This window comes from Protopterus annectens, chromosome 2.part1 (genome assembly GCF_019279795.1).
Source record: "Protopterus annectens isolate FY-2018-M chromosome 2.part1, PAN1.0, whole genome shotgun sequence".
Classification (NCBI taxonomy): Eukaryota; Metazoa; Chordata; order Ceratodontiformes; family Protopteridae; genus Protopterus; species Protopterus annectens.
Window position 1 is genome coordinate 1129407318 of NC_056729.1, and position 27496 is coordinate 1129434813.

The 27496-nt window shown below is 35.6% G+C and overlaps 1 protein-coding gene across 2 annotated transcripts in view; it reads left to right on the forward strand.

The window, feature by feature from the left end:
* Positions 1 to 681: 681 nt before the first annotated feature.
* The window catches only part of TFAP2D (transcription factor AP-2 delta), a 129461-nt gene continuing 102646 nt past the window's right edge, over positions 682 to 27496 (forward strand). Inside the window, exons 1-3 of one of the 2 annotated variants that reach the window (XM_044062669.1) lie at positions 682 to 1075; positions 1770 to 2264; positions 5292 to 5352. In XM_044062669.1, the coding sequence (XP_043918604.1) occupies positions 1037 to 1075; positions 1770 to 2264; positions 5292 to 5352 (595 nt within the window). In that variant the 5' untranslated portion in view covers positions 682 to 1036. Of the gene's footprint in view, positions 1076 to 1727; positions 2265 to 5291; positions 5353 to 27496 lie in introns of those variants that run through there. The other variant, XM_044062668.1, reaches the window with a different exon arrangement.

Here is a 27496-nt window from a genome sequence, read left to right on the forward strand (position 1 = left end):
GTGCAGAGTATTTTGTTTTATGATATAAGCCTTGTTCTAATAAGGCACGTATTGAGTAAATGGGCGATAAGCATTTTAGTTATGCTTTCGATATTGTTGAGTATTCTTCACTATTATACCCCTCTTCAGTGGTTTATTAAATTAAAAAAAATATGTTTGTGTATTTCTCTTGTGTGATGAGACAAAACAAAATGTTACTAAACTAAAAGAAATGTAGCGGATGTCTGGCTTTATGCAAAGCCAGCCGTTTGTTTAATGTAAATGATTGAAAGCATGTTTGCTTCAAAATATAAGGTTGGTTTCCAAAAAGCATGCTAAAATGTTGTGGCTGTTTTATATTAGTCTGATTTGTGCAGCAGATACATAAATAGTGCATGTTACTAGGACATGCTTATCAGTGGACTTCATTCACATTACCTTGAAAAAAAACGAAATTATTTTCAATACCTACAACGTTCCTTTAATTTTATTTACCTTCACATGGGCACTCTTTCTATTATCTTACTGACTGGTCATATAAAAGGCAAACCAAATCAGTTGAATTTACAGAAGCTAAAAAAAGATTGGAGGTCGATACAATTAATACGTGTAAAATAATTAGCTTATGTACTATTTTGAAAGCTATACTGTTACTAAATAAATAAATAATCCTATAGGGGAATAATTCAAAAACGGATAAAAATGCAGGAAGAATCATCGGTTCCTTATTAGGAGAAGATACAATATTTATTCCTTGTCTCCTGGGATGAAGCTCTTCTATCTATTGTCCTCCCCAGTTCTCTACGCTGATGCTTAATTTTCAAAACTTCTATATTACCAAGGGACCTACGACATCAGCTAAAGAAATACCCAGCAAGTACAAAATCTGAGCCAGGGAGCTGCTTTTGAGCAGAGGGAACATTTATTTCATCCAGGTTTTGAGAGGCTCTAGACACGAAATTCATATTTAGAGGGAAAATAATAAAAAACATTTAAGTTTGGATTTTTGGATTCTTCCCACTCATTATTATCGTAGAAGCACTGGTACTGGAACATCATGTCCACAACATTTCCCGGACTCGTCCATGATGCAGAGGTATTTCTATTTTGTATTACTGGTTTCCTATAATCCTTAGGACCGTTATATTTAATTAAAGTCTTATCATGATAAGTTAAAGAAGGAAAGAGAGAAATTCGTTATGACATCTGTCCCGGAAAAGGCACTCGTTGCAATTACAACAGCTGGCATAACGAAAAATTCATAATCCTTACTGTTGTATGGAAACGAAAAAAAAGGCAATTTAGCCTGTTTAAGAGCGTGAAGCGTGAATGATTTTGTGGTCTGATTGTTGACTCATTTGTTTGGATGCTATTATGGTTTGAACGAGTTTGAGTCAAGATGAGATTTATAGATAAATGTATGTTGTAATGGAAACAATTATTACAAATTGGATTGAAGACGAATCCGTTGCTGCTCAATTCCTAAAATGTGCAAAATAAAAGTTTAATCGTCAGTTGGAAAATGTGCAAGTCTGTTACAGTAATATGTCATGTGGTTTTACTGAATGCACCACAGTTAGTGTTGCAGCCTTCCTAGCCCTGAAGTACTTGACAAGTCTTCAGGTATGCTTTATGAGCTTTTCATTCTGATTGCCTGGAAGCCGTATCTGTTGCAAGTATTTGCAATTTTCGAACGAATGACTTTATTTAAAGAAAGTGAATGTTTTGCTTGTTATTATATACCTTAAATGACAAATCTAATGGATTTTCTTCTTTTTTTCTGCTTTCAGATACGTCATGACGGATCAAACAGTTATCGTTTGATGCAGCTTGGATGTCTAGAGTCTGTGGCCAACTCAACTGTCGCATATTCTTCCTCGTCTCCTCTTGCATACTCTACAACTGGCACCGAATTCGCTTCCCCTTATTTTTCCACTAATCATCAGTATACTCCATTACACCACCAATCCTTCCATTACGAGTTCCAACACAGCCACCCGGCTGTCAACCCAGATGCCTACTCGTTGAATTCTCTTCACTCGCAGCAATACTACCAGCAGATCCATCATGGGGAGCCAGCCGACTTTATTAATTTGCACAATGCCCGTGCTCTCAAATCCTCTTGCTTGGATGAGCAGAGGAGAGAACTGGGATGCTTGGATGCTTACCGAAGGCACGACCTATCCCTCATGAGCCACGGTTCCCAGTATGGGATGCATCCAGACCAAAGACTCTTGCCAGGACCAAGCCTGGGACTACCTCCACCGGGAAGCGACGACTTGCAGGTAAATAGGAAGCGCCCCCCTCAAATACGGTCCTCACTCCATTACCTTTATGATGCCCACATACTACTACATACCTTACAACAAGAGGTGTGCGGGCTAATCATTAATGCCTTTGCAGTTTGGTTATAGACAAGAATTAATACTTGTTTCTTTGTTCCATATGTCAGAAATATATGTCACATTCTGTCTTTTCCCGGAAAGAGGAATCAGACAATTACGGAATAATGATTAATAAATAAAATAAATATCGTAGAAGTAGGTTTTCTATTCTGAAGAAATGAATCTTTTGGAGTTCATTGGGAAAAATCAACTAAAGGAAAATGTTATACCGTAATGAAAATAAACAGCTGAACATAATATCCAAACTATATTTTAATTTCCTTGGACATCAGACTATTAAAACAAATGCATTTACATGGTATTTAACTATAACTCTAGTTAATCTAGTCAATTTGTCCTAATTTTATTTATACAAATTGTAAACTGCGCAGTTTTTTTAAATAAATATACACATTCGAAATATTCCCAAATCTGTAACAAAGGTAGCCTGGACAATGTACATTTGATATTGTGAACCTTTGTATGTTTAAACAATTTAAAACGGGTAATGCAGTAGCAATTGAGACTTCTCGTTAATGATCAGACATGTTTTGTGATATTCCCTTTGCCCGAGGTAAGCAATTTGCACAATATCGCAAACACTGCATACATCTCATCGGTCCAGATTTTCGCAGAATGTCCAGATTTTTGCCTCATATTTTGGTCTGTTGCTCACAAAAATGTGTGTTTTTCTGATAAATAACTAAGGATTGGTGTCACCAAATAATGATATACATTCGAGTTTCCGACAGAATGTCCTTCAGAAAAAAGCATGCTAACACAAATTTCATTTTTCTAGCAACTGTATACGTTTATAAGAGTTGTATTTAAAAGCTATCCTTATTTTTGGGCCTTAGTCCTCCATTATTTTTCGACATTGTCCAGATATCTTGTGCTAAGAGGCTGAGAAGTATGAAACATACATGTATCCATGTACAAAACCAGACTGCTCTTTACTACGTGGCATTACACGCCTATTTTAGGGATACCCTTTTGGCAGAGAGGATTTGGGTTTAACAAACAGATGTTTCTTTAAAGTCCATCAAGCTTAAATAGCATGTTCGGGTGCTTAATTGTTTACTTTGGTTACATTAAACAAAAGTATACAATCCGTATAACTATGTTGGTGTAAAAAGTAATGTATATCTAAAAATGTGAAACATCAATTAAATGTATTCTTGAACGTGAATTAACACTATGCCTCTCGCAAAACATTTCATGGACTCAAGTGGATTTAAAAGTTCATCTGGCGGAGTTGTGAAGGAGTCTTCATGCTCAACTGTGCACCCTTACATAGCTAAACCCCGTTTACTCTTCTTTTCATATCACGTCTGCTGCCGATTTTTGGCATTTTTTGTATTTTTACATTTGTTCATCCCCCAGCACAAAGCGTGCCATTTTCCTCAAAAGAGCGGATTAGCGCATTTGTATAGCAAACACAAAGAGAAAATCCGTTGCCTAAGAGCACCGTAGTTTATCCAATTTTGTACTTAATGCTACTCAAATGGTCATTTATGCAATGTCATCTTAAGCCGTTTGGCAACTGGGCCCATTCTAGCAACTCAGAGCTATGATAACCTCCCGTTTCAGAAGAAAATAAACCAAATATTTGAGGAAATTATACAACTGTCCTTGAAATACCATAGTGTCTGAAATGTTTATTTTGGAATGCCATTTTTTGAGTCTGTTAAGCAAAAACTACGTTGTTATTTATAACCAGTTATTACTCATCATGGACAGACTAATAAGATTTGGCAGTCTACTGTATTTACAAGAGTCTAATAATAATAGTAATAATAATAATAATTAACATAGCTTAGTTTACTGTTTAATTATATTGGTTTCCTGTGTAAATGAGTAGAACTTTCAGGAACTGCGAATAACCCTGTAGTCAATCGGTCGCATCTGTTTACTTCTTCCACTCCATAAAAGCAGTGTGCCCAGACTCTAATTTTAAATGCAGCAAATGTAAATAAAATTTTCCTGCTCAGAATGTTAAGCATAACTTCCAATAGTTGGAGGGGCGCTTAAGTAAGCGGAACAGATGCAACCAGTCTTGGTCTTCCAGTTACATCTTTGAGCCTCCTAAAAAGATTTGTTATGGCCAACAAAGAAAACTGTCATACCTTTTCCCCGTCACCGGTTTAATTTATGCCTGATGGCTAAGTTTTGTATATTGATTTTATAATCACTTTAACCTCGGATCCTCCCTCGCCTCTGAAAAAAAAAAAAGATTTTTTAACCATTTTACAAAGAAAAGACTTACATGAGCGCAACGGCAGCCTGCAACCAGAGCAAAGAAAAGAGAATTATGTGTAACAGATTTCCCCAACTGTGTTTAGTACGCTGACCGCCCTTTCACTATACATTCACTTACATTCACTTAACCAGTTTAGGGCATCATGCTGGTTAAAATAACACAAGATTCTCACCTGATAAGAAGAATGATGTTTATGGGAGTTTCAAAAATATAGATAGATCCATTGTTTAGACAGTTAAGACATATGCAGACAGAGGCATATGCATAGACAGAGAGCTACAGAACAGCTAGATGATAGAAAGCCATATTGTCTTATACAATTTAAAATCTCTTACTTTTAATGAGGCTATATTGAGAAATAAATACTGTAGTGAGTCTGGGTGTAGATTCTTTCTGACATCATAACATTTAGGCACATTAATGTCAAAGGTGAACCTAAGGAAACTGGAGCTAACTTTTTCCACAGTACTTAAAACAATGCATTTGTTTAGTTAGTTAGTTAGTTAGTTAGTTTATTTTCCCAGTATACTGACACATGGTATTTGGCTAATGCTATCGCTGTCTCTCTCTGTATATATCTATATCTTCAAGGGAAAACGCGCAACTGAAAACTATGATCCCGCTCTACAGCCACGCATGCTAATATAGTTTTTTCTGTGTTTTCCAAGGGTTCTGTGGAAGCCCAGTGTGGACTGGTATTAAATGGTCAAGCAGGTGTAATACGGAGAGGTAAGTTATTATAATTTGAATTCTTATTCTACTTGCAAGATTATATTACAAAATGCAAATTAATAATACGCATGATGATGCTGGCAATAAACATTAAACGTGGAAATGTATCATCTAGCAAAAACCTGCTGTTACTATACGGACCAAAAATATATTGTATAATATGTGTTAGAATAATGGTATATAGCTCGATGCTTATATAAATCATTTCACAAAGTACGTTTAGCATTTATAAAGAGCTGATAGTAAAAATGCAATTGATTGACTTTTAAGGGAATGCCAATTTTAAGAACGCAACGCCTTATTTTGTAGATGTAAAATTAGCTTCATGTTCTCTGTGTTAAATATTTGGCCTCAAGGACTCTGCTTATTATACAGTGTCAATATTGTTCCTGTTACTTGTTGTTTAGATTTATGTGGACAACTGTTTTTGTCATTTGAGTCGATTTTGACGTTCGTTATTGTTGTGCATTTTTGAAAAGTACTATTCGGAAACTACAAAGTATTGCATTCTTTTAAAAAAAAAGAACTGTACGTTAAAATTTAACGTAACACTGTCTCCAGCTTGATGATGTTGGTTAGAGCATCGCATTTTACATACCTCTCAACCTCGTAGATACAGAAATATGAACAACGCTAAAAAGAGTGGAGAAAGGGGAAGGCCCAAAATCAAGAACATGTTTTATACATTGTTATAAACAGACAAAGTTGTTGGAAAAAGGTTTTGCTTTAGCATGCATTTTTTTCTAAAGGATAAGAAGTTTGACAGTTAAATGCCTGATACTATTTAGTGACTTTAATCTTCAGCGTTTTGCCAGAAAATCACAATTTTTATGAGGAACAGACGAAAATGTTGGACATTCTGCAAAAATCTGGACAGTTAAGAGGTTGGCATTTTCGTAGGGCTTCAACCACTGTTTTTGTTGGTGAGATGTGTTGCACTCTCTCTGGGTGAATAAAGTTAACATGGCTAAACTATTTGGATTCTGAACATAAAGGAAAGGGCAATAGCCGAGTTCATTGATGCATTTCATGTATAAGAAAGTGAAATACTCAATATTTGAGTGTTGCTCGCTTGGTTCCAGTACATAAAGCCATTCAAATTCATAAACACATGCGAGATATAGCTTTCTGAAATAACGCATGTACATTTATAGTCAACTTAAAAGGCTTGAGGAGAGAGAGAGAGTGTGAGTGTGTGTGTGCGCGCGCGCGCCACAAAAGATAGCAAGTGACAAGGGAATAGAGTGACACTGAGGAAAACATAGCAGGTATCCTTGCACGTTTCTGTCTGCTCCCATTCCCTTCCTTAACTTTTTAATAGGGGGCTGTCAGCATTCACTGGTAAAAGTCAGAATTATCGATAAAAAATTGTGACATTGGTGGGTTTCTGTATAGGAAGAAACATGTTGGTCAACCACTTATAACGTGAAAGGAAAAGCCGATAAGATGAGAAATCTTCCACAGTATAATAAGGTACTGAAGTATTTGGTAGTACTTTATTTTAATGTGTAGTTCAGATATGCGCTGTCACCTATGTAGACTGTGCTTGTCATTGGTTTCTATTGGATAATGGCGACGTCCTGTATTATTGAGGCTCAAAGTAATGTTTGTAAAACTGTTGTGCTTGTATTCTGCAAAATGTTAACAAAAACTTGAACTAGCTAATCATTAGCGGACTGGCGTTCCGCTGTGGCGACCCCTAACCGGGGAAAAAGCCGAAAGACACAACAACAACTTTAAACCACGGCTTTTAAGAAAGGAGGCAGTTCATACTCAAAAATAAAGTCAATTATAAAACCGAGAAACGTGTTCACTACTTTGCAACCATTATGTCTGATTTTTTGGTCCATGCCTCTCAACCTCTCAGAGCAAGAAATCTGGACAAAGCCATAAATAATGGGGGGACAAAGCCCCCCCAAAATAGGGTGATTTTTTAAATATTCCTCCTAAAAACGTAGAAAGTTGATACAATAATAGGTTTTACATTAACATACATTTTTCTGAGGGGTATAAAGTCTGAAGCTCAGATATCTCTTAATATTTTCTGACGCCTGTCTTCAATGATTCGTCAAAGACTGCCCAGAAAAACAACATTTTGTGAGGCACAGGCAAAAAAATATGAGGCAAAAATCTGGATATTCTGCGAAAATCTGGACAGTTGAGAGTTATGATTTGGTCACACCACTTTGCTGTCCACCCTCAACATTTTATCACAGAACATTATCGGGATATATATTTCTATGATGATGTCATATATTTAAATGTTACTATTATCACTTTTTCTGTATATATATCAATATCTGCTATTTTTTATTTAATTTCATGTTCTGATGAAGTCCCGATACGACGAACGAAAGCGCGCTCAACACGAGTTTGATCTCCAGTGTATTTATTTCATTTGTAGTAGCCGTGGAAGTTGTTGTGCGCGCGCACACACACACACACACACACACACACACAGATATAACAAAGTTATTGTTCTTACAAAAATATATAATAAAGTCTGTAGTTGTTATATGTACTTTGCAAAATTCTTAAACAAAAGAATGAATGAATCTCAGCAGAATAATGCTGTCATTGCCAAATGTGAGTGCATGCTTACATCATTATTAAAGCTACAAGGTAGCCTGAAACGGAAGCAATTACAAGATTACATTTTTTACAAGCACAACTTATTAATGCATTGCATGTAAATACCATTCTATATGATTCAAAAAGTCCAAAGGGCTTCCCTGCACTCCCCTTGACCTGTTCTAGTTTGGTGATTCAAAGGTGAACCAAGTCATACTCGTGAAGGTAGAAAGCACAACGCTCGACATTCTGTTGGGAAAATGCCTTAACTTCCACATCTCTCATCTGTCCCTGATTTTACCTCGTGTTTTTACTTTGTGAGTTTTGCATTTTTTCTGGTAAATCATCGAGGTTTACAGTATTGACTTTTCATAGTACTTATTGTTCTGAAAATGCATGTTGTTACAAAAACACGTTTCATGTTAACTCTTTAAATGGGCCAGAGTAATATTTTAAAGCTGACAATGATTTAGGGTCTTTACCCCTTTTACTATTATTATTATATTTCCCTCTTATTCTTGTGCACATAAGTTGTGAGCTACGCTTCCTTTTGAACTTTTAGATCCCACGCCTTTCATATAAATATTCAGGATTGCCAGACAAGAGAAAGGATGATGATGATGACGACGATGATAACCTACATGTCTTCCTTATTATGTCCAGTGGATACTTTACAGGTTTACTAATGCCTCCCATCATTACGACAGGATGAAATCAGCATTGCTGAATAAAGAGAAGTAGAAAGTACATAAGTTTACTGACTGTAGCTCTTACAACATCTTTGCATTGTCTGATGTAATACATCATTCCATTCAGTATAAATCCCTGAACAAAAGAATCTTGTTAAAGGGAAAGTGCTCCAGACAAGCAATTGAAATGATAAGGACGGGGGAGTGGAGGAAGGAAATGTGTTTTATATCACACTACAGCAGTGTCTGTCTGGACATTGAAACAAACTAGTCCTCTTTGTGTGTGTACACTTGCCTGACGTGTAAACTTCATTTAAGTAGACTAGGTGTTGCAGATTCAAACACTATTGCAAATATTGTGGGTGTTTATGCAGGAGTAACGAAACAACGCGTTGCAGGACAGTGATTTATGTAATTGTTGTCACGGTTTAACATTTGAAGAGTGGAAGATAATACGATCCCCTTGCTATCAGTTTCAGTTAATGGTGTGCAGTATTTGGCCCGAAGCCCCTGTACTCTAACCATCAGAACCAATAATCTTTACTTTACCTAGTGCTTGTGTATCGATAGCTTCTCTTGCCTGAGGCGTTTCCTTTGATATGCTAATATTTCTGAGTACCAAATTCAGTGGAGATCATATTAATGTTGTTCATGCAGACTGGAGCTTTGCCCGAGTTGAATATTTAGACATCCTTTTCCAAAACAAGACACCAAGGAAACGAAACTCGTATTTGCAGGGCTCGCCTGTGCTTCTAATCATTAATAATACCTTTACTTTTCAAGAAAAAGATTGGTCTCATCTCAGTCCTTTAATAACTCGACCATTGTGTTGTTTGCTTTGGATGTAAATGTAGTATTTAGTGTCTTTAAAACGCAATGAAATACTGCACAAACGGTAAACGCGCCTTAAATGTTAATTTAAAACGGGTAAAATAATGTATGTGTGTGTGTATATATATATATATATATATATATATATATATATATATATATATATATATGTATGTATGTATCTCCATCTCTGTCTATCTATCTATCTATCTATCTATCTATCTATCTATCTATCTATCTATTCTTGATTCACGTAATTGTTATTTAGTTCACCTGCTCCACCTTCCCTGTCTTTTGGAAAGCTTGACGGCACTCTCCTAAAAAACGCTCTTGATTCGCTTTGTGATCATTCCGTCTTTGCGCCCCAGGCACATTTCAGAAGCTTAAATACTACTATAGCCTCTGGGCCAAGAAGACAGGACCAGACTACTGCAACAGCAATAGCTCTTTTTCCATTGCCTTTGGCAACATAAAGCACATATTACTCTGTCTGAAGCAAAACATTTTCTGAGAGAATTACATTATTTTAACTTTTAACATAGTCTAAGGTCTCATTTTGGTCAAAAGGATTGGAGGCGACTAAGCATTCAACAGCAAGTTATATTTCTAACACCTTTGACGGGAAGAAACGCGTTTGCATTGTTTTTATTGATTTACTACGTTAAACACTATGCAGATTCAGATCAAAATTCAGTTTTGTTTTGCCATTGTTTGATATTTCTCCCATTTTTACTAAACGTATCGGTTTCACAGCATAGCATGGTCAAGTTCATTTCACTTAGCAAATTAACATATTCATAGTTTTGTATTTAAAAGCCTCCCGGAAAATAAATCACAGAACTTCAACCTGAAGTTAGCTCTGTGTGGTAAGACGGCGCTGCCGCAGCAAAACTAGGGACAGCTGTTACTCAGGCAACAACCCGGTACTTCCGGTTTTCAAAGACTTAGACACAGGAAGTTAGTTTATCTGCTCCTATTTACTTTATCAATGTAAAATGATTTTATAACTCATTTTGAAATCTACATAGGATAAAGAACACTGGTTACTCGGGTACGCGATCAGATCTTAGTACTATGGCTGTAACATTAGCGAAAGATTAATATACAATGTAGATCAACCCATACTGCTCAGCTGTCCCTGATTTTCAGGGACGTCCGATTATGATTCAAATTTCAACTCTTTCCCTCTTAATCCCGCTTACAACTAGCGACTTTTTGAGGAAAGTTGGCGAATTACACCTAATGAATTATGACAACAATTAAGAGTTGTAGCCTTCTTTTACTTCAGAAAATGTGCATTCATTGATCATATGCTGTGACTCTGTGAATGCCTCAAGTTAGTTACAGTACGAATATTTTAAGTGTCCCTGATTGTCCCTGACTTTTTTTTTTTTGGCTTTGGCCCTGATTTTGTTGAAATTTGTCCCTGATTGGTTGAGAGCGTTATTTTTTGAGGTGTGCAGTCTTGGCAAAATAGTATGCGTATTTCGACATCCCTTTATGTGATCCTCACATTGGCAAATACCTAAGAGATTAATCATGGATACACTTAACTGTTTTACCTAGTGTTGCACAGGTTTTGTGGGGCAACTAAAAAAAAAAGAATTTTGAATGGGAAGAAGGGATAAATATATGACACATTTGGAGGTTTGAACACGTACAGGCCAACCCTGACCTTAGCTCTCAACTAAATAGGGACAAATCTTAACAGAATCAGGGGCACAACCAGAAATAATCAGGGACAATCAGGTGCACGTTTTAAAATGACAGCACTGTTAACCAGAGATGTTATTAGAATAAGGTAATGTGAATTAATATATATTTTCTGAAGTAAAAGAAATCTATAAGTCCAATTGTGCACCCCAGCCGAGGATCGAACCAGAGAACCTCTTGCTGTGAGGTTAGCATTGTCGCCTCACAGCAAGAGGTTCTCTGGTTTGATCCTCGGCTGGGGTGCCTTCTGTGCGGAGTCTGCATGTCCTCCCTGTGGTCGCGTGGGTTTCCTCTGGGTGCTCCGGTTTCCTCCCACATACCAAAGACATGCTGCAGGTGGATTGGACACTTTAAATTGGCCCTAGGTGTGAGTGCGTGCGTGTTTGCCTTCTGTGGAAGATTGGGCGCCGGGCTGGCAACTCGACACTGTAAAACTCCACTGCCAGTCACGAGCGGACAGGTGATCCGCTGTGGCGACCCCTAACCGGGAAAAGCCGGAAGAAGAAGAAGAAGTCCAATTGTCATTATTTAAGTGTAACTCACCACCATGCCTCCAAAAGTCACCAGTCTTAGGAGGAATTAAGACGGACAAAGCCAAAATTTGTGACAAAATCAGGGACATCCAGGAAAATTAGGGACAGATGAGAAGTGGTTTTATGGGCGGACTCCGCGGAGTACATTACTGTTTGTGATATAGACCACACGTGTTTTAATGTTATCTCCATTTTTAGTATTTATACTTAGAGCTCACATTAGCAGTGCTTTGAAAATATATTCCATTAAAATAAGTTGTTACTCTTAAAAGGATTGATAACATATAGTATCAAAAGTATAAACACAACAATTTGGCTCAGCATTTTAACAACTCAGTTTGACCCTGTATAAATTATGAAACGTTTACTATTTCTAGTCTCGCGATTTAGTGAGATTACCCTTTCATAGTACATCCATACAAATCTGGAAGTATTGGAAACACTAGTTCTAACATACTGTGAAAATGCTGCAGCTCTGGCCTATTCCGTAACGTATCGAAGTGTTAAAGTACTCCCACATTTAGTTGTGCCTTCTGCTTTCTTTGTGGGTCATATTTCTTAACTGTTCAGTATTTCGCAAAATGTCCAGATTTTTGCGTCATATTTTTGTCTGTTCTTCAAAAAATGTAATTTGCTGGCACATGATTGACATCAATAAATAATGACAGCAACTTAAGTTTCAGACTTTAAATATAAATCGCCTACTAACGCAAACCTATTATTCTAGCAGCTTTCTGAATTTGTAAGTGCAATATTTAAAATCTGTCTCTGATGTTGGGTCTTTGTCCTTTCATTTTTTTTTTGGTTTTGCCAGAATTCTTGTATAAAGAGGTTGAGAGGTATGCTACCCCACATCTATTATTAGACTGAAAGCTTGAGTAATTGCATATCTATTGTGGTCCAACAAACGTATCATCTTAAAACAAAAACATAATAAAATGTTTGCATTAAAACTTTTTGAAGTGAAATCAAAATAATAGTATCGACGTCTGACAAGGAAACTGGGAAAACATGGTTAGAAAACAAGTGGGGCACGTGAAACAGACAATCCAGTTGCAATAAAGTAATTGTCTTGTCTTTAAAAACGAAAACAGTCAAGTGGCGGAAATTAAGGCTAAATTATTTACCTTAATCTCCTCTTAGTCTTCTTGTTTATCATTAATAAACAGGCGATATTTAAAAAAATGTAAGAACTTTCGTCTAACTAGACTTTGTGAGACGTCTTCGGCTGTATGACTTTTAGAAAACACATTTAAGACTTAAAACAGTTCTGTAATCATCCAGTACTGTACAGATATGTGTTCTACCTGTTGAAATCCAATATCTTTCGGACACATTTTTTTCTATATTTTATTTATTTTGAATAGTCATGCAGCAAGCTATTTTTTAAGTAAACTGTAATACACATATGTAAAATGAGTGCATATAAAATACAACCATTGACAGCATCTTCCACAAATCTGCCGCAGAACAATTATATATTCTAATTTAAAGATGTATCCATTCCAAAATGTTATAACACCTTTAAACAGTGTTCTAATTACATTATATACAGATAACCTTGTGCTGACATATCAGTTGAGCAACAGGTGGTGGCAGACTGTGGGTTCCATTTGTGACTGGATGTTAGCGCTACAGTGCATGGGGGAGGGAGGGGGGGGTGCTGGGCTAGGCTGCAATTCCGATGAGCCGTTAAATTTAAGTCCCGTCAGCTTTAGATGGTGGTAGTGCAGGTCGATGTAAAAGATCCAAGGGCTGCAATTCCGATGAGCCGTTAAACTGAAGTCCCATCAGCTTTAGTTGGTGGTAGCGCAGGTGGATGTAAAAGATCCCAGGGCAATTATCGCAAACAGTATGGGAAATTCTCTGTGCCCGGGGCAAATTTCCCCTGGAAGTAAAATAAATGCCTCCTTGGGTCGCCCATGAAAAGACGTCACTAGCCTACCGGGACTAACTAGGTCAACAAAATATGAATACAACCAGGTTCTGATAATCTTTTTTTTTTCAAAACAGGTTTATTGTTTTAACATATAAGAGAAATATCATAACAATTTTATACAAGTAATTAAAAATAGGTATTATAATATTCAACAAGGTTCTGATAATCTTGAAGGGGTAATTAGATTGCAACTGATGTGCCCACAATGTTGCCGACATTTTTAGATCAAAATAGTTTCAAACAATAAGACATATATTGTTTTATTTTATTTTTGGCACAATACAGAAGATTGAAAATGTGTCGCTTTATATAAAGAGAGAAAAAAAAACGTTACAAAACCCTCCATGACTTGGCGATCGTGGAAGCGTGTGTTAGGGTGGAGCTACTCACTGCAAATTTAGGTTGCTTCATTGCTTCTTATCTATCGCTGACTTTTGCTAGGCTGACGCCCTGGGATATGATCTTATGCACAGCCTTTAACTATTCGCAGGATCGTATGCCAATCAAAGTACACCTGCAGATGGGCTTGGCTACTCCATCGGTCGTCTGGGGCCAGTCCTCTCAACAGCGCAGATTTTCGCAGAATGTCTAGATTTAGGCCTCGTTTTTTTTTGGCCTTTTCTTCATAAAATTTGTGGTTTTCTGGCATATCATTGAGACGAGCTGAGGATTGAAGTTACTAAATGACGACATACATTTGAGGTTCCGAAAATGTACGCTAGCACAAACCGTTTTATTATAACTGCTTTCTAAGTTTATGAGAGTTTGTGTCTTTCGGCTTTTCCCGGTTAGGGGTCGCCACAGCGGAACTCCGGTCCGCTAATGATTGGTAGCTGATTTTTACGTGCCGAGTTACCAGCCCTGACGCACAACCTTCAACGAAGTTACGCCCATTCACGCATGTCTCCACGCAGAAGACGCTCTAGCTGAGAATCGAACCGGACAGCGTCTTACTGTGAGGCGACAACAATTATGAGAGTAATATTTTAAATCTGTCACAATTGCTGGGGCTTTGTCCCACCATTTTGTCATGCTTTTAGTCCAGATTTCTTAAGAGGTTGAGAGGTATTTTCGAGGTATATCGTTTATGTTCTGGGTTTTTTTATGGGTTCTAGTAGTGTGCTTTGAATTGTCGATTTCCACAGTACCGATAATCTGGAACGACGAAAAATAATGCTGGAAGCATATAAGGGCAGCATTTTTTTTCAGGGGCAACCCCCCAAACGCTAATTTACATAAACCAGCGTGCTGAGCACCTGTTCGAATAAATCAACAAAAATAAGTGAATCATCGCTAGCGCTCTCTTAGAAACTGCTCCAACAGTGATTTCCCGTGGAGACAACATTCCCCGTTAACCTTTTTCGGGATCTTTTAATTTAGTGTACTAAGGCTGGAGGAATTTCACCTCGACCACCTGTAGATGACCCGTTTAAAATGTTTTAGGTGTACATACCCTAATGGGGAAGACATAGATCTCAACCTGCAATTACTGAAAATGTGTGCAACGGCCATTGAAAAGCATGTACATGACGTCTAACCAAAAAGCTGGACATCTGATTAGCATATAATTTGAATACCAAACTGCACACAACTCTTCCCACTTCCAGTAGGGATGCCGGCTACTACTGGGATACACATGTTTAAAAACAGATTGACAAACACGACGGAAAATATACACACGTTATCAGACAGTGTAATATCCAGACTTTAATGAACTGTACTGCAAAATTCCACCAGAAAAGGTAATTTATTTTTGCATTTGAAAAGGGGAAATGTTAAAATGTTTTCCCTCTTTCTTTAAATTATTGGCGTCACTAGTATGTTTGTCATGTAGTGAGCATTTCTGAGTACTAGTAGACACCTTCAAAACTCATTTACTATTAGGAAGGATTCACAAAAGTGTGTGAAAGGATACGTCAGCCTGAAAATAGGGACAAACCTCCATAAATGGGTACATTATGTGCAGGGGTAAATTAGGCTTCCATTATGTTCCTCTAAAATAGGGACAGCTGAGAGGTCTGCGAGGAAGAGGATGCGGATAGCATAGGTAGCCAACCATCTTATTTTATTTGCTCTAAAATTTATTGCAACAATCAGCAGTGCAATACCAATCACCTCTCCTCCACTATCATGATTTTCACGGTCATCATAGTTTAAGAATCATTTTTTAGAAAAAAATGGTGGCATGGCGCTTCATTTCAATCTGAATGTTTAAGAACACTTAAATACTGCCTGAAACTTGCCTTTTTAAATCCTGATTTTGTGATGGATACGTCTTTCGGTGAAAACTTGTGCTATTCAAAATATCAACAAATACATTTTAAGATCTTGTGCAATTACAATGCAGAATATAGAAACTGTGCCGCCTTGAAAATCTATTTATCATGAACTACATACAATACAATGCGTGGAACCAGTATTTTCTTTGCCGGCCATACCTCTCAGCTTCTTTGCACAAAAATTGTGGACAAAGGCACTTGGGAGTGGGGGTGGGGGGTAGAAATAGGGACATAATCTACGTTTTTACAAACTTATAACCTTGATAGAAAATAAAAAAGCGTTTCTTTAGCATGCATTTTCTGAAGGCTATGACGTCCGAAACTCAAATCTGCCATAATTCAGTGACTTCAATCTTCAATTATCGGCCACAAATATATATATAAATATAAATATATATATATATATATATATATATATATATATATATATATATTTGCACAAAACATCTTCCACGGCTACTAATAAATACACTGGAGACCAAACTCGCGTTGGAAATAAATACGCTGTGTGTGTGTGTGTGTGTGTGTGTGTATATATATATATACACATATATATATATGTAATGTAGACAAAATCTGTAAAATTGTGAACAGTTGAGTGGCATTTACCACCTGTATTGCAAAAATGAATACTTAATACATATTTACTTTTAATTTCGTCAGAGATGTACACAGCCCCTTACTCTGGTTGCCATTCTGTGTAGCATAGTAGCAGAAAAGATAAAAGTGTTTACAAAGCAACAGCGCAGTGTTGCTTAATTCTTCACAAACGATTAGCGACAACGACAACATGCAGGATGACATAATATAATCTGTATGTGGCTGACAATCTGTATTTTTGTTTTACCCTTAAAAAACACTTACTCTGTCTCTCTCTCTCTCACACACACAACTACCTGTACTGTAAAGAAATAGAGCCAAACTAGTTATTTTCAAACGACCGAAAGGTCACCAAGCTAGCGCGCAGTTAAAGTCCTTTGGCATCTCCTGATTGTAAGTTTGATTACAGTTGCCACTTGTTCCAGAAGGCACTCTTACTACCTAGTCAATATACTAATAAGGTAATTTAGATTCAATGTAAATACGTTTGTTGCATATGTTGTTTAATATAAAACTAAAATAAGATTATTTAAAAGAACAAGTTAAAATATTGCTTTAAATTCAATTCTCTTTGAGCTTTTCTATGTATATTAATGCATTTTGATTACTGGATTTTGGTGCAACAACATACTGTGCACGAAAATGCCCGCACGAAATTAAAATGCTGTTAAAAAGTATTTTATTTTTATTTATTTATTTTTTACTCTCGTTTATGCATCGACCTAAATCTAAACAGATTTGTTTCTTCTGAGTGGCCTACGTTGCACTGGCATTTTTGGATTACTTTGCTTCCCTTGACAATTCAATGTAGATCTACTTTTCTGTTCTAATGTTGCCTTTAATTGTCCCATAAACGGATGTACTAGGGAAGAATAAAGCCAAACAGACAAAGCAAATAAAGACAGTGTGTGTCTACTCTTCTAGACCTGTGGGTAGGGTCACCACCTGTCCTTCTTTCCGAGGGACAGTCCCTCTTTGGGCAGTTGTGTCCTGCCAAAAAATTGAAAAAATGGCAACTGTCCTGAGATTTTAGGACAAAATAATTTCCTATATTTTTTGTAATAGTTGCATAAACCGTTATTCTGTATCTGAAACACCTAAATGTTATTAGAAACAGAATAATCAACTAAAATGCTACACGAATAAGTTTTAATTTAGGCAAAAAGTGAAGTTCTGTCCTTTCTACTGGCCGTAGGTATCATCCTGCAAAATCTGACGTTTGTACCAAAAATGTACAACTTTGGGCATTTGAAAAGGTGGCAGCCCTACCTATGGACATATCTGTATCAGTGTTGAAGGAGAGATCTGTTGGCTAAATTATAGTTCACATATCTTTGCAGCTATTGGTCCTGTTGTTTTTCATAGCTAGTACGTGCCTTCATTGTTTTTAACTCCGTTAGCGTGTCATTAGAATGAGAATGGATTGGGATAGTGATGGTTTTAGGTTACTCCAATAAAAATGCTATGATCATTAAAATTATGAACCTATCTTAAATTAAGTATTGTTTAGACGCTTTAAGGTTGAAATGACAGCCGTCCTTGAGAGTGAAGAAAGGTTAACTGGTTCAGATATGTTTTCTAAAGTCAAATATAATACGTTTTCATTAAATTTCTATAAGGCATTTTATTGTTCATGCATTATTGTGATGGACATAGATCAACATGAGATCAAAGGCTACTAAACCTTTTGACTCAGTCGTCTTTGATTTTGCAGAGCTTCCTTTTGCAGTTACACTCCTCAAGACAGTAATTTTTTGTGAAATAATTGAGGATTATATTCCCTAAATAAGACTTATTAATGCAACTTAATGTAAAACATGTAATTTTGTTAGCGTCCTAAGAGAATAAAACAGTATTAAAATGTTACAGATTTTGTGCATTTGTTTCTCGTTTTCAACAGTTTCAGAGTCAGGACGTTGACATATACGAGCAACGCCTGAAAAGAAAGGGGGGGGGGGTGTTAAGGTATGACATAGTTTGTCCGAGAAGGAGTTATTAATTTAGTAACATCTTTTTTTTTGCAATTAAAGACTGTTTGCTTCTCTCAAACCTTTTTAACCTCCAAGCATTAAACATTATCGCACACGCCTTAAAATTGATAACAGAGATTCAGAAAGAAGACCATGTTTTTACTTTTTCACAATAGAATGCTATTATACACCAGATATTCTATAGTCAGTGATAGGTTCATAGGTGTATACTAGGTTAAGGATCACTATGGCCCTTATAAGCTTAGCCGTGCAACTCAAACGTGACCCACACATTTGATTTATTTAGGGGCGATTTACTGTCTGTGTCTTTCCATCAGAGACATAAGAGCCAGACCTGGGGTGAATTTCCGATTACCCGTACATTGGTCCAAGTTGCACTTAAATAGATAGGAAGGAACTATGCTTTGGGAAATCGTTGTATAGGATGACTTTATTTATTTAATAACAACATATGTACCCACAAACAGGTCTACCTTTTGACGAACATCAGTAAGTATAAGGGAAGTAAGGCTAAACCTCAGTGCAAAAATCATAGCACCACGCATAAGTCACTGCAGCTGAGAGATATGTCACCACATAGCAGCCTATACTCACAGTTCGTTATGTAAAGTACAAATGGCACATAAATCTGCATTGCTATATTTTGTTTCTTCTACTATATTATCTTCATTCTCTTTAGTACAGTACGGTTAAAATGCGTCAAAACCGAGCTTTCTGATTATTGACCTACAAAATAGCGAATTCAAATAAAATAAATAGGTATCTGTATCAGTAATAGTTATTTTACATAGCAGTGACACTGAGTCCTTTCTTGTTAGAGGTGTGCTGGATTGCACTGATTTTCAGCTGATGGTTTAGTATAAAGAAAATCTGTTCAACGGTATGAATATGGTCACATAATCACACTGGTGTTTATTTTGGTTAGACAGACTTGCAAATCTGTGCAGAAGATTTTTTTTCAGAAGTAAATGGGTACACAAGCTGACAGCTGCTTTGTTTGGATATTACGGTCTTTCTGCTTATCTAAGCTACATTTCTTACCATTATTTTCCGACTTTGCTGATTTGCAAATTAATTTAATTATGCTAGAACCTTCTCTCATTTAGGGTGTTGACTGGCTTGCTGTTTGTAGATATATTCTGCATAAGCCTGGCCTATTTGAAATATAGAAGTGGATGGGTGCAGATAGTCCTAATAAGGAAATATGCAGTGAGTGAGAGAGAGGCCTAGTATGTTTTGCTATAAGGTGTATACAGGCATATAATGTATTAAGATGTAAACTGTAGCATATCCAGCAATAAAATGCTGTTGTGTTCCACCTAAAGTCTTTATGACAAATGCCTGGCAACATCTACTTGAAAAATGGCACTGTCTAGATAAAATAACCTTACAACACAATATATTTCTTCTTGCCCAGATACACGTGAAAATCTCTTCTTGGGCAACCAGTGATGTAGTCTGCAGTAATGACATTTTGGAAAATTGGTGCTGAAATGGTATTTTATCCACAGCAATTAAAAAAAAAGAATAAGTACATAATATTTTGAAAATTCTTGAGACTGTTACACAATACTTTTGATAAATGTATCAACAATCCTGCATTGCACACAACTCTTTTTATATTCCTGTATGACCTCAATCCATATTTAATTTTCATCAAAGCTTTATTGAAAAAAACAAAACAAAACAGAAATTGTGCCTTCATAATGCACTTTAAATAGTTAATTGCAAAATATACTGGTACCCATGCAGGCGGCTTTAAATAAATAACTTTAAAAGTCCATCGAATATCATCTGTACTGAAGATAAAAACAAACAAACAAACAAATAAATAAACAAATAAATAAATAAATAAAATAAAAAAATGCTTTGTTGGAGAAAGACCATACACTCCTACCATTTTTTCTGGCCTTTTCTCAGTTTCACTTTGCACTGATGTAAAATCTTGTCACCCAACATATGCAGTTCATTTAGAACTTCGCTGAAATTGTTACTGTACAAATCAGATTAAAGTAAATGTTTCTTTTGAAAAAAAAAAAAAACTCCTCAGTCTCATTGGAATTTTGGAATCTTAAACCAATCACTCTCTCCTTTTAACTGATGAAGACACCTCAAGTAGACATAGTCCAGATAGCAGTAACACCGAGTCCAAAAGAACACCCGTGCGAAAGAAATAGCTACAAATACTTTGAACCCACATTTTCAGCAGTTCCTCATTCATTTTTGATACTTATTTATTTTATTTAAATAACTGTGAAAATATTTCTTTTCCCCTCATTGTACAGATTTTAGTTACATTAGGAATTTTATTTTTAGAAGACCTTTTTTTATATTACCTGTCCACCCTGGTGCAATGCAAACGTTTCAATACAAATATCACACAAAGTACACTTCTTAATTTGCATCTCTTTGGTCACTGCTTCTGCATATTTTAGCTCACATGATTACCTTTTCTTATTTTGGTAATCTTCCATTTGTTAATTAAGTTATAGTATCTGTCATTGTATAACTGTACTGACCTTGTATTTACCTGATTTGTAAAGATCTTCTGTTAATATGAATGCTGTTAATATGTGAGCTGTATAGCTGTATATTGAACTCAAACTGTACACAACATTGTTACCAAGTGTACTGGTGCACTTGTAAAAATGTCTTTGCAGCTGATCTGGGCTCTAAACATCAACTGTCCATTCTAATGCATAGTTCCCTTTAGGTACCATGTTTAGAATTTTTTATGTTGCTCTGATCCCTTCTACTATAACAGTGGAATTAAGTTTCTTGAGATTCTGTATCTATATTCTTAGGCGTTAATGTAATGCTATTATGATTTTGCATACCTGTTTACCCCTAACCTGTATTGGACCTGAGTCATGCCTGAAAACTACGGAGCAGCCCACCTACCTAGATAACAAATGTTTAATACAATAACATACAATAAAGTTAATTTCTAAAAGAATAAACATGTAATGACATTGGTGTGCACTATGATACTGTATAATATAATGGTTGCTAACACTATTTATGAGCAAACATTAATGAATTTAATAAATAATATTGATTAAATGCTTTAAGAACTTGAGGAACGAACAATCTTTAGTATTGTTTATTTGCACTGAGGGCTTTTATTACTAAAAATGTATGTGTCTTTCCTAGCACTGTTAAGTCCCAAATTGTTTTACATTACAGTTTCTTAACCCACTTGCCATGTATAATATCATTCCACAGCACTGCAGTATGTACATTTTACATGCTTAGCTTACTTTAATAATTTTTACTATTTATCTGATAACCTTGTAAGTGAACTGGGTCTTATTAGACCCTTTTCAGCCGCAGACGAAGCTTCAAGGGCAAATGTAAACACAAGTATAATTTAATATAGTAATTAAACCAGAAAGTTTTGGGGAAGAGGGAGTGAGGAGGATATAAGATTATCTGGATAACAATCCACACAGGTACAAGGAAAACATCCAGAATTCTACACAGAGAGTGATCAGAAGTCAGGACCAAATTCCAGATGTCTGAGGTGGGAGGCAAAGTTCTGACTACTAAATTACCTTGCTGTCAAAGTACTATACTATACTATACTATACTATACTATACTATACTATACTATACTATACTATACTATAATACAATTTGCCATATTTGTGATAAGGTCCTTAATACTTTTTGAAAAATGTAGTAGATTTTGAAAAAAAAATGACAACTTTCACTTCAGGTGTACAGTCAATAGGCTTGAGGTTTTAGTGGCGTAAATAATTGAAGAAGGACCACAAGGCAGTGCACTCAACACAGAAAAAGCAGTGCTGCAATGCCTGGATAATGGTGCTGGGTATGTGGACAGTTAGAGATACATGGTAATAGAATGGACTGGAAAAGAGGAATCATTGCTTCTTTACAAGATTGGTAGATGTTTAAACTGGACTGCATCTAGATGCTCTGGAACTGGCTATATGGTATTTGCCTTATCCATTAGCCTGTCATAGGAAAAGAATACTATAGAATCAGCCTAGAGCATTATGCATACTGAATGTGTCCAGTGGTTACTGTGTACCTCCAGTAAAATGTACTTCTGTAATGTTTCCTTATTTATTTGAATTTATATCAGGATAGACCAGATGAGTGTAGCCCCATTTACAGTGCATACATAAGGTGATAAGCTCAGAAATTAAAATGCAGCTGCTAAACAGTCTGCAAACATAATTCATACAAACACAGTAGGGAAGACTTTTAGAGGACTGAGTAACATTAATTATATCCGTTGAGTATATAGCAGAGGAGATTTAAAGCAATTAGTGACATTAATCATATCTGATGTATATGGGGACAAAATAATAAGTGCACTGTACTTGCTGAGGGGAATGACTTTGTATGTGTGAAAGCCGAGGAAAGGTAAAATGACAGAGAATTCCTTTTGGTGGGATTTTATGACTTTGAAACTGTTGTGAACTGGGAGAAGAGAGCTTTTTGCTATGTTGTTTTAATTATGTGGTACTGAGAATATTGCTGTTGCCTTTGCATAACTATTGTCTTGAGTTGAGCATCATTGCATATAGTCTGATTTGTAAATAAAGCAAATTGAATTTGCTTTTGTAGCACACATACATATTTTGTGAGTTAAAATGTTTTTCTATTAAAAGTAGCATGATGGAAAATAACATTTAGTATAATAGCAAAGGCAAGTCTTTAAAGAAAACAAAAAAGTAAAGAATTTAAAATAAAGCAGCAATTTGACAGTCTTCTAGGTTGTACATAATGAAAAGAGCTAAGAGTGAGACATTTAATAGTCCATTGTTAACACTGCAAACTCTGTCCAGAGGCAATAGTTTACAAAAAAAAAAACAATGATAAAAAAAAAAGCAGCTTCTAAATACCACTGTTAGCAAATAAACTAAAAAACTATGAGTTAAAAGGTCACACAGAAAAAACACTCGGTTAAAAAAAAAAAGAAAAAAAAAAAAAAAAGAAAAAGAAAAGAAAAATCTAGCCAAGCTAGACTTCCCACTGTGTGATTCCTCTTGTATCAGAGGTGACATGGGATATATGCAAATTACTCTTTAAGGACATCAGATATTTCAGCTAAATGGCAATTCTGAATGTCCATAACTTTTTCTTTTAAATCTATTGACGGAAAAATTCAGGCCATAAGACAAAATAATAACGGGCCAAGAAAAAATATTAAACAGCTAATCTCAGCATATTTGGGTCGTTTATTTGAATATATGGCACCATATATTACCATGGCAAGTCAGCTGCATCTGAGAAACATTTAAAAATATATCATTAATTGAACACTGTATGGGTTGTTTCTGGTTGTAATGAGCAACTTAAAGCAAGAAAAGTCAGCTCAGTGTTTTATCTTTTTCCTACTCTTTTAGCATAAAATGCTAATGATGTCATGTGTTCAGTAATAACATGCAGCACAATGCTTCTTACCTCCATTCTGTAGCAAGCAGTCTGACAACACTCTAAATATGTTAAAAGCAATGTCTGACAACTCTCTAAATATGTTAAAAGCAACAAGAGTGTCTCATTTCCATTTGAAGCAACACAATATTTCTGAGTATCACCTAAACTCTTTATAGTTATGTGTTTCAGATGCATGTTTTAATTTAGTTGGGAATGAATAATTCATGCTCATTTATTTCCCATGCTTTCTTCCATTGCTGCATAGATCAGAAACCAGACTGTAAAACTTGTAAACAATTTTGTCTGAGCAGCAATTAAGTTTTTATGCTCTTAGCTCTGTACAAAGTTAGCTTGTCAAGATTCATATGTTTTAGTGTTGATGTTTATTTTTGTATAGACATGTTACTGCTCCTCTAGTGCCGGGTTTTGCTTTTATGTATAATCAAAATGTCGTCTCTGTATTTTGTCTCATATGTGGGTTACACTGAAAAGGGGTACTTCTGGATCAGTTTAACAACATGGCTGCTAAACACAGATAAACAGGACTGATAAACTGATAGAGGGATAGTCAGAATATATTCAAACAAGCAAAAGAACTGATGCAAACACATATTCATTCTTTTCACGCTACATGGATAAAATGAGACAGCTCTGGCAAACGGACCAATGGTCTTGCACATTATTATTTATACTGAAAATGTTTAAATCAATTATTTTAACCTAGGGAACTAAGTTATGAAAATGTGGGGAAAAAAATTGGAACTGTTTTATTCAGAAATGCTTTTGAGTTGTATGCTTCAGAAAACTATGGAATTGAAGTTTTACAGTTAAAAGCTATATAATTGAAATTTGGTTAAATACCTCCCACATACTCACATATAAATTCACATGCATTTTTGCATCTTTGTCTTGCTCAGTTTAGTTAAAGTAATTTAGGATATAGCCTCACAGTGTTGTCAGGACTCCAATACTGAGGAATAATAAAAACACAAAACTTGTATGTTACATCTAGACAGATTATTTATTTATTTATTTATTTATTTATTTATTTATTTTATGTTTGTTTGTCAGGTTGGTAAACTGGACCACTGGAGAATATAGAATTATACTATGAGTTATGTTATATCTTTACTGATTTATATTAATGGTCTTTCAGTCATAAATTACTGATAAATCCTTCTAAAACTAATGCCACCCTCTTTGACACAGTCCAAAACTATCTAACTTACAAACATTTTCAATCAGTAATTTGCATGGAATGTTACACCAAGTGTCTGCATATAAATATCTAGACATTACAATAGATTTCTCATTAACATTCACAAACTGTACTGAAAAGAAATCACAACATGTACTGATAATTTAGCAAGTAAAGTAATGTCTCAAATCAAGCTACTGTATATTATACAGCCTTATCTCCAGTACAGTAAGACCAACTATTGCCAAAAAATACTAATCTCAAATTAAAATATAGTTTTCTACTGCTTATCATACAGTCAGCAAATAACATAAAGAATACAGACAGTGGATAATACTTATTTCAGACTTGCATTGCTAACTCACTCCTGCACCCACCACTGTAATGTCATACAATATTTAAAGGGTCTCCCGGTCACAGAAATAGATATTTTCTGCTCAACTTCCTTCTGTTCCACATGCTCAGTAATGGTTATTGCCCTCATCTAAGGGAAAACTGTCACTAAACAAATAGTATTACTACATGAGAAGGTCTCAGGATAACACTGCCCCCCTCACGTGTCCAGACTTCAAAACTACAATGGGAGAAAGACCATTCTATAGATTGGATTCTGCCACTTGGAACTAGCTCCCAGATGAAGCCAGGTCATGCCCAGAATTGACAGACTTCAAAATAACACTGCCAAATCATCTAAAGCAGGAAGTCTTGTGCAACTGCTTTAGAGATAATGGCCAACTTCTTACCACTTAAACCCAAGTGTTATAAAGGCTGTCCTCTATAGCCCTGCTAATACACAATATTTTCTAAATAGTTGTCAAATTTAAGAATGTACAACTCCTTCAAATGGGAAGCAATAGCTAAAAATGTATATGGATAAACAAATAGCTTAAGTGTACATATGCACAAATTTGTAGACAAATATTAATAGTTCTTGTACTGTCTTTACCCTCTATCTTTATGTATTTACTGAAACCTGTATCTCTATGGCTATAACTTTCTCTCTTAAGCCCAGGTATGGTTGAAAAGAGCAATAGACTAGATCACTTCTCTGGTCAACAAACAGCAAATGAATGAATGAATGAATGAATGAATAAATGAATGAATTAATGAATGACTAAATAAATAAATACATACATACATACATACATACATACATACTTACATACATTTGAACTGATTAATTCTGGCGCCTTGCTTAGCACATGCATTCACATTTTCACATGAAGCCTTTGTCAGTACAAAAGGGAAGACAATGAGGAACTTGTTTATCACCAGTTGCTAGATTCAGGTCAAGGACATGTGCTTATGCTAAGGAACATTAAAACTGTTTATATTAACTCCATTGGTGTGACATGCCTTGCTTCTCTAGTCAGATGTACAATGAATCATGTTCATATTAATTTACTGCTTTTTTCTATTTATTTGTTTGCTGGTTTGCAGTATATTACTTTTGCCTATTCTTTAATGGCATTTAGAACAGAATATTAAGGCTATGAGCTGTTAAAGAGATGCGTCATATAGCCTATGGTTTAGTTCCCTCAGCCTCCATTTGCCTACTGTGTGACTCTGAACAAGTCAATTAAAAGGGTAGGCTTTGAAGTACTTAGAAAATTGGTCTAGTCTCCTCAATGGTCTCATGAATCACATGTGAAGTAACTACCTATGAACCTATTTGTTGACTTTTTTTGCATGAAATAGATGCACACATACTGCCTACTCTTCTTCATCATTATTGATATATTTTAATTATGTTTTTATCAAGAGTTGTTGCTTCTACAAAGTATATTGTGAAGCACTTGACATATTGTTACTGCTACAATTCATATAATTCTTGATTCAGGCAGGTGTTATGCTTATGATGCTTGGTCATCACTAACTGAATCATACATTTTTTAACAGTTATCTTGAGGGCATGTTAGCATACTAAAATGGGGTTTGACTCAATGCTCTATAACTAACTGAAACTGATTTTGTTTTATTTCTTTATTCACATCTATTGAAATTTGGGCAAGTATTTCCACTAGGGTATATGGTTATCTTATTAGGAATGTAGTTAGAATGCTATTTGTATCAAATGATCCAAATAATGTTTAAAAAGTACTTCTAGAGTACATAGTTGCTAAACAGGTACATTGCCCATGCCTAACATGCCTTTTTCTTTAATTAATGTTTATAAAAAAACTACACAATTTTCAGAGGGCCACTGATAATTTAGAAAGACACGCTATTAAAAAGAGTGCCAATAACATTTAATTCTTATATGAAAGTCAATAAGTTTATCTGCCAAATTGCAAACACACCTCACACATGCAAACTCAGAGAAAGACCTCTGGCTAGGAACTTTTTAAAATAATAAAAATGAAGGGATGGGACATTTTGATAATTTTG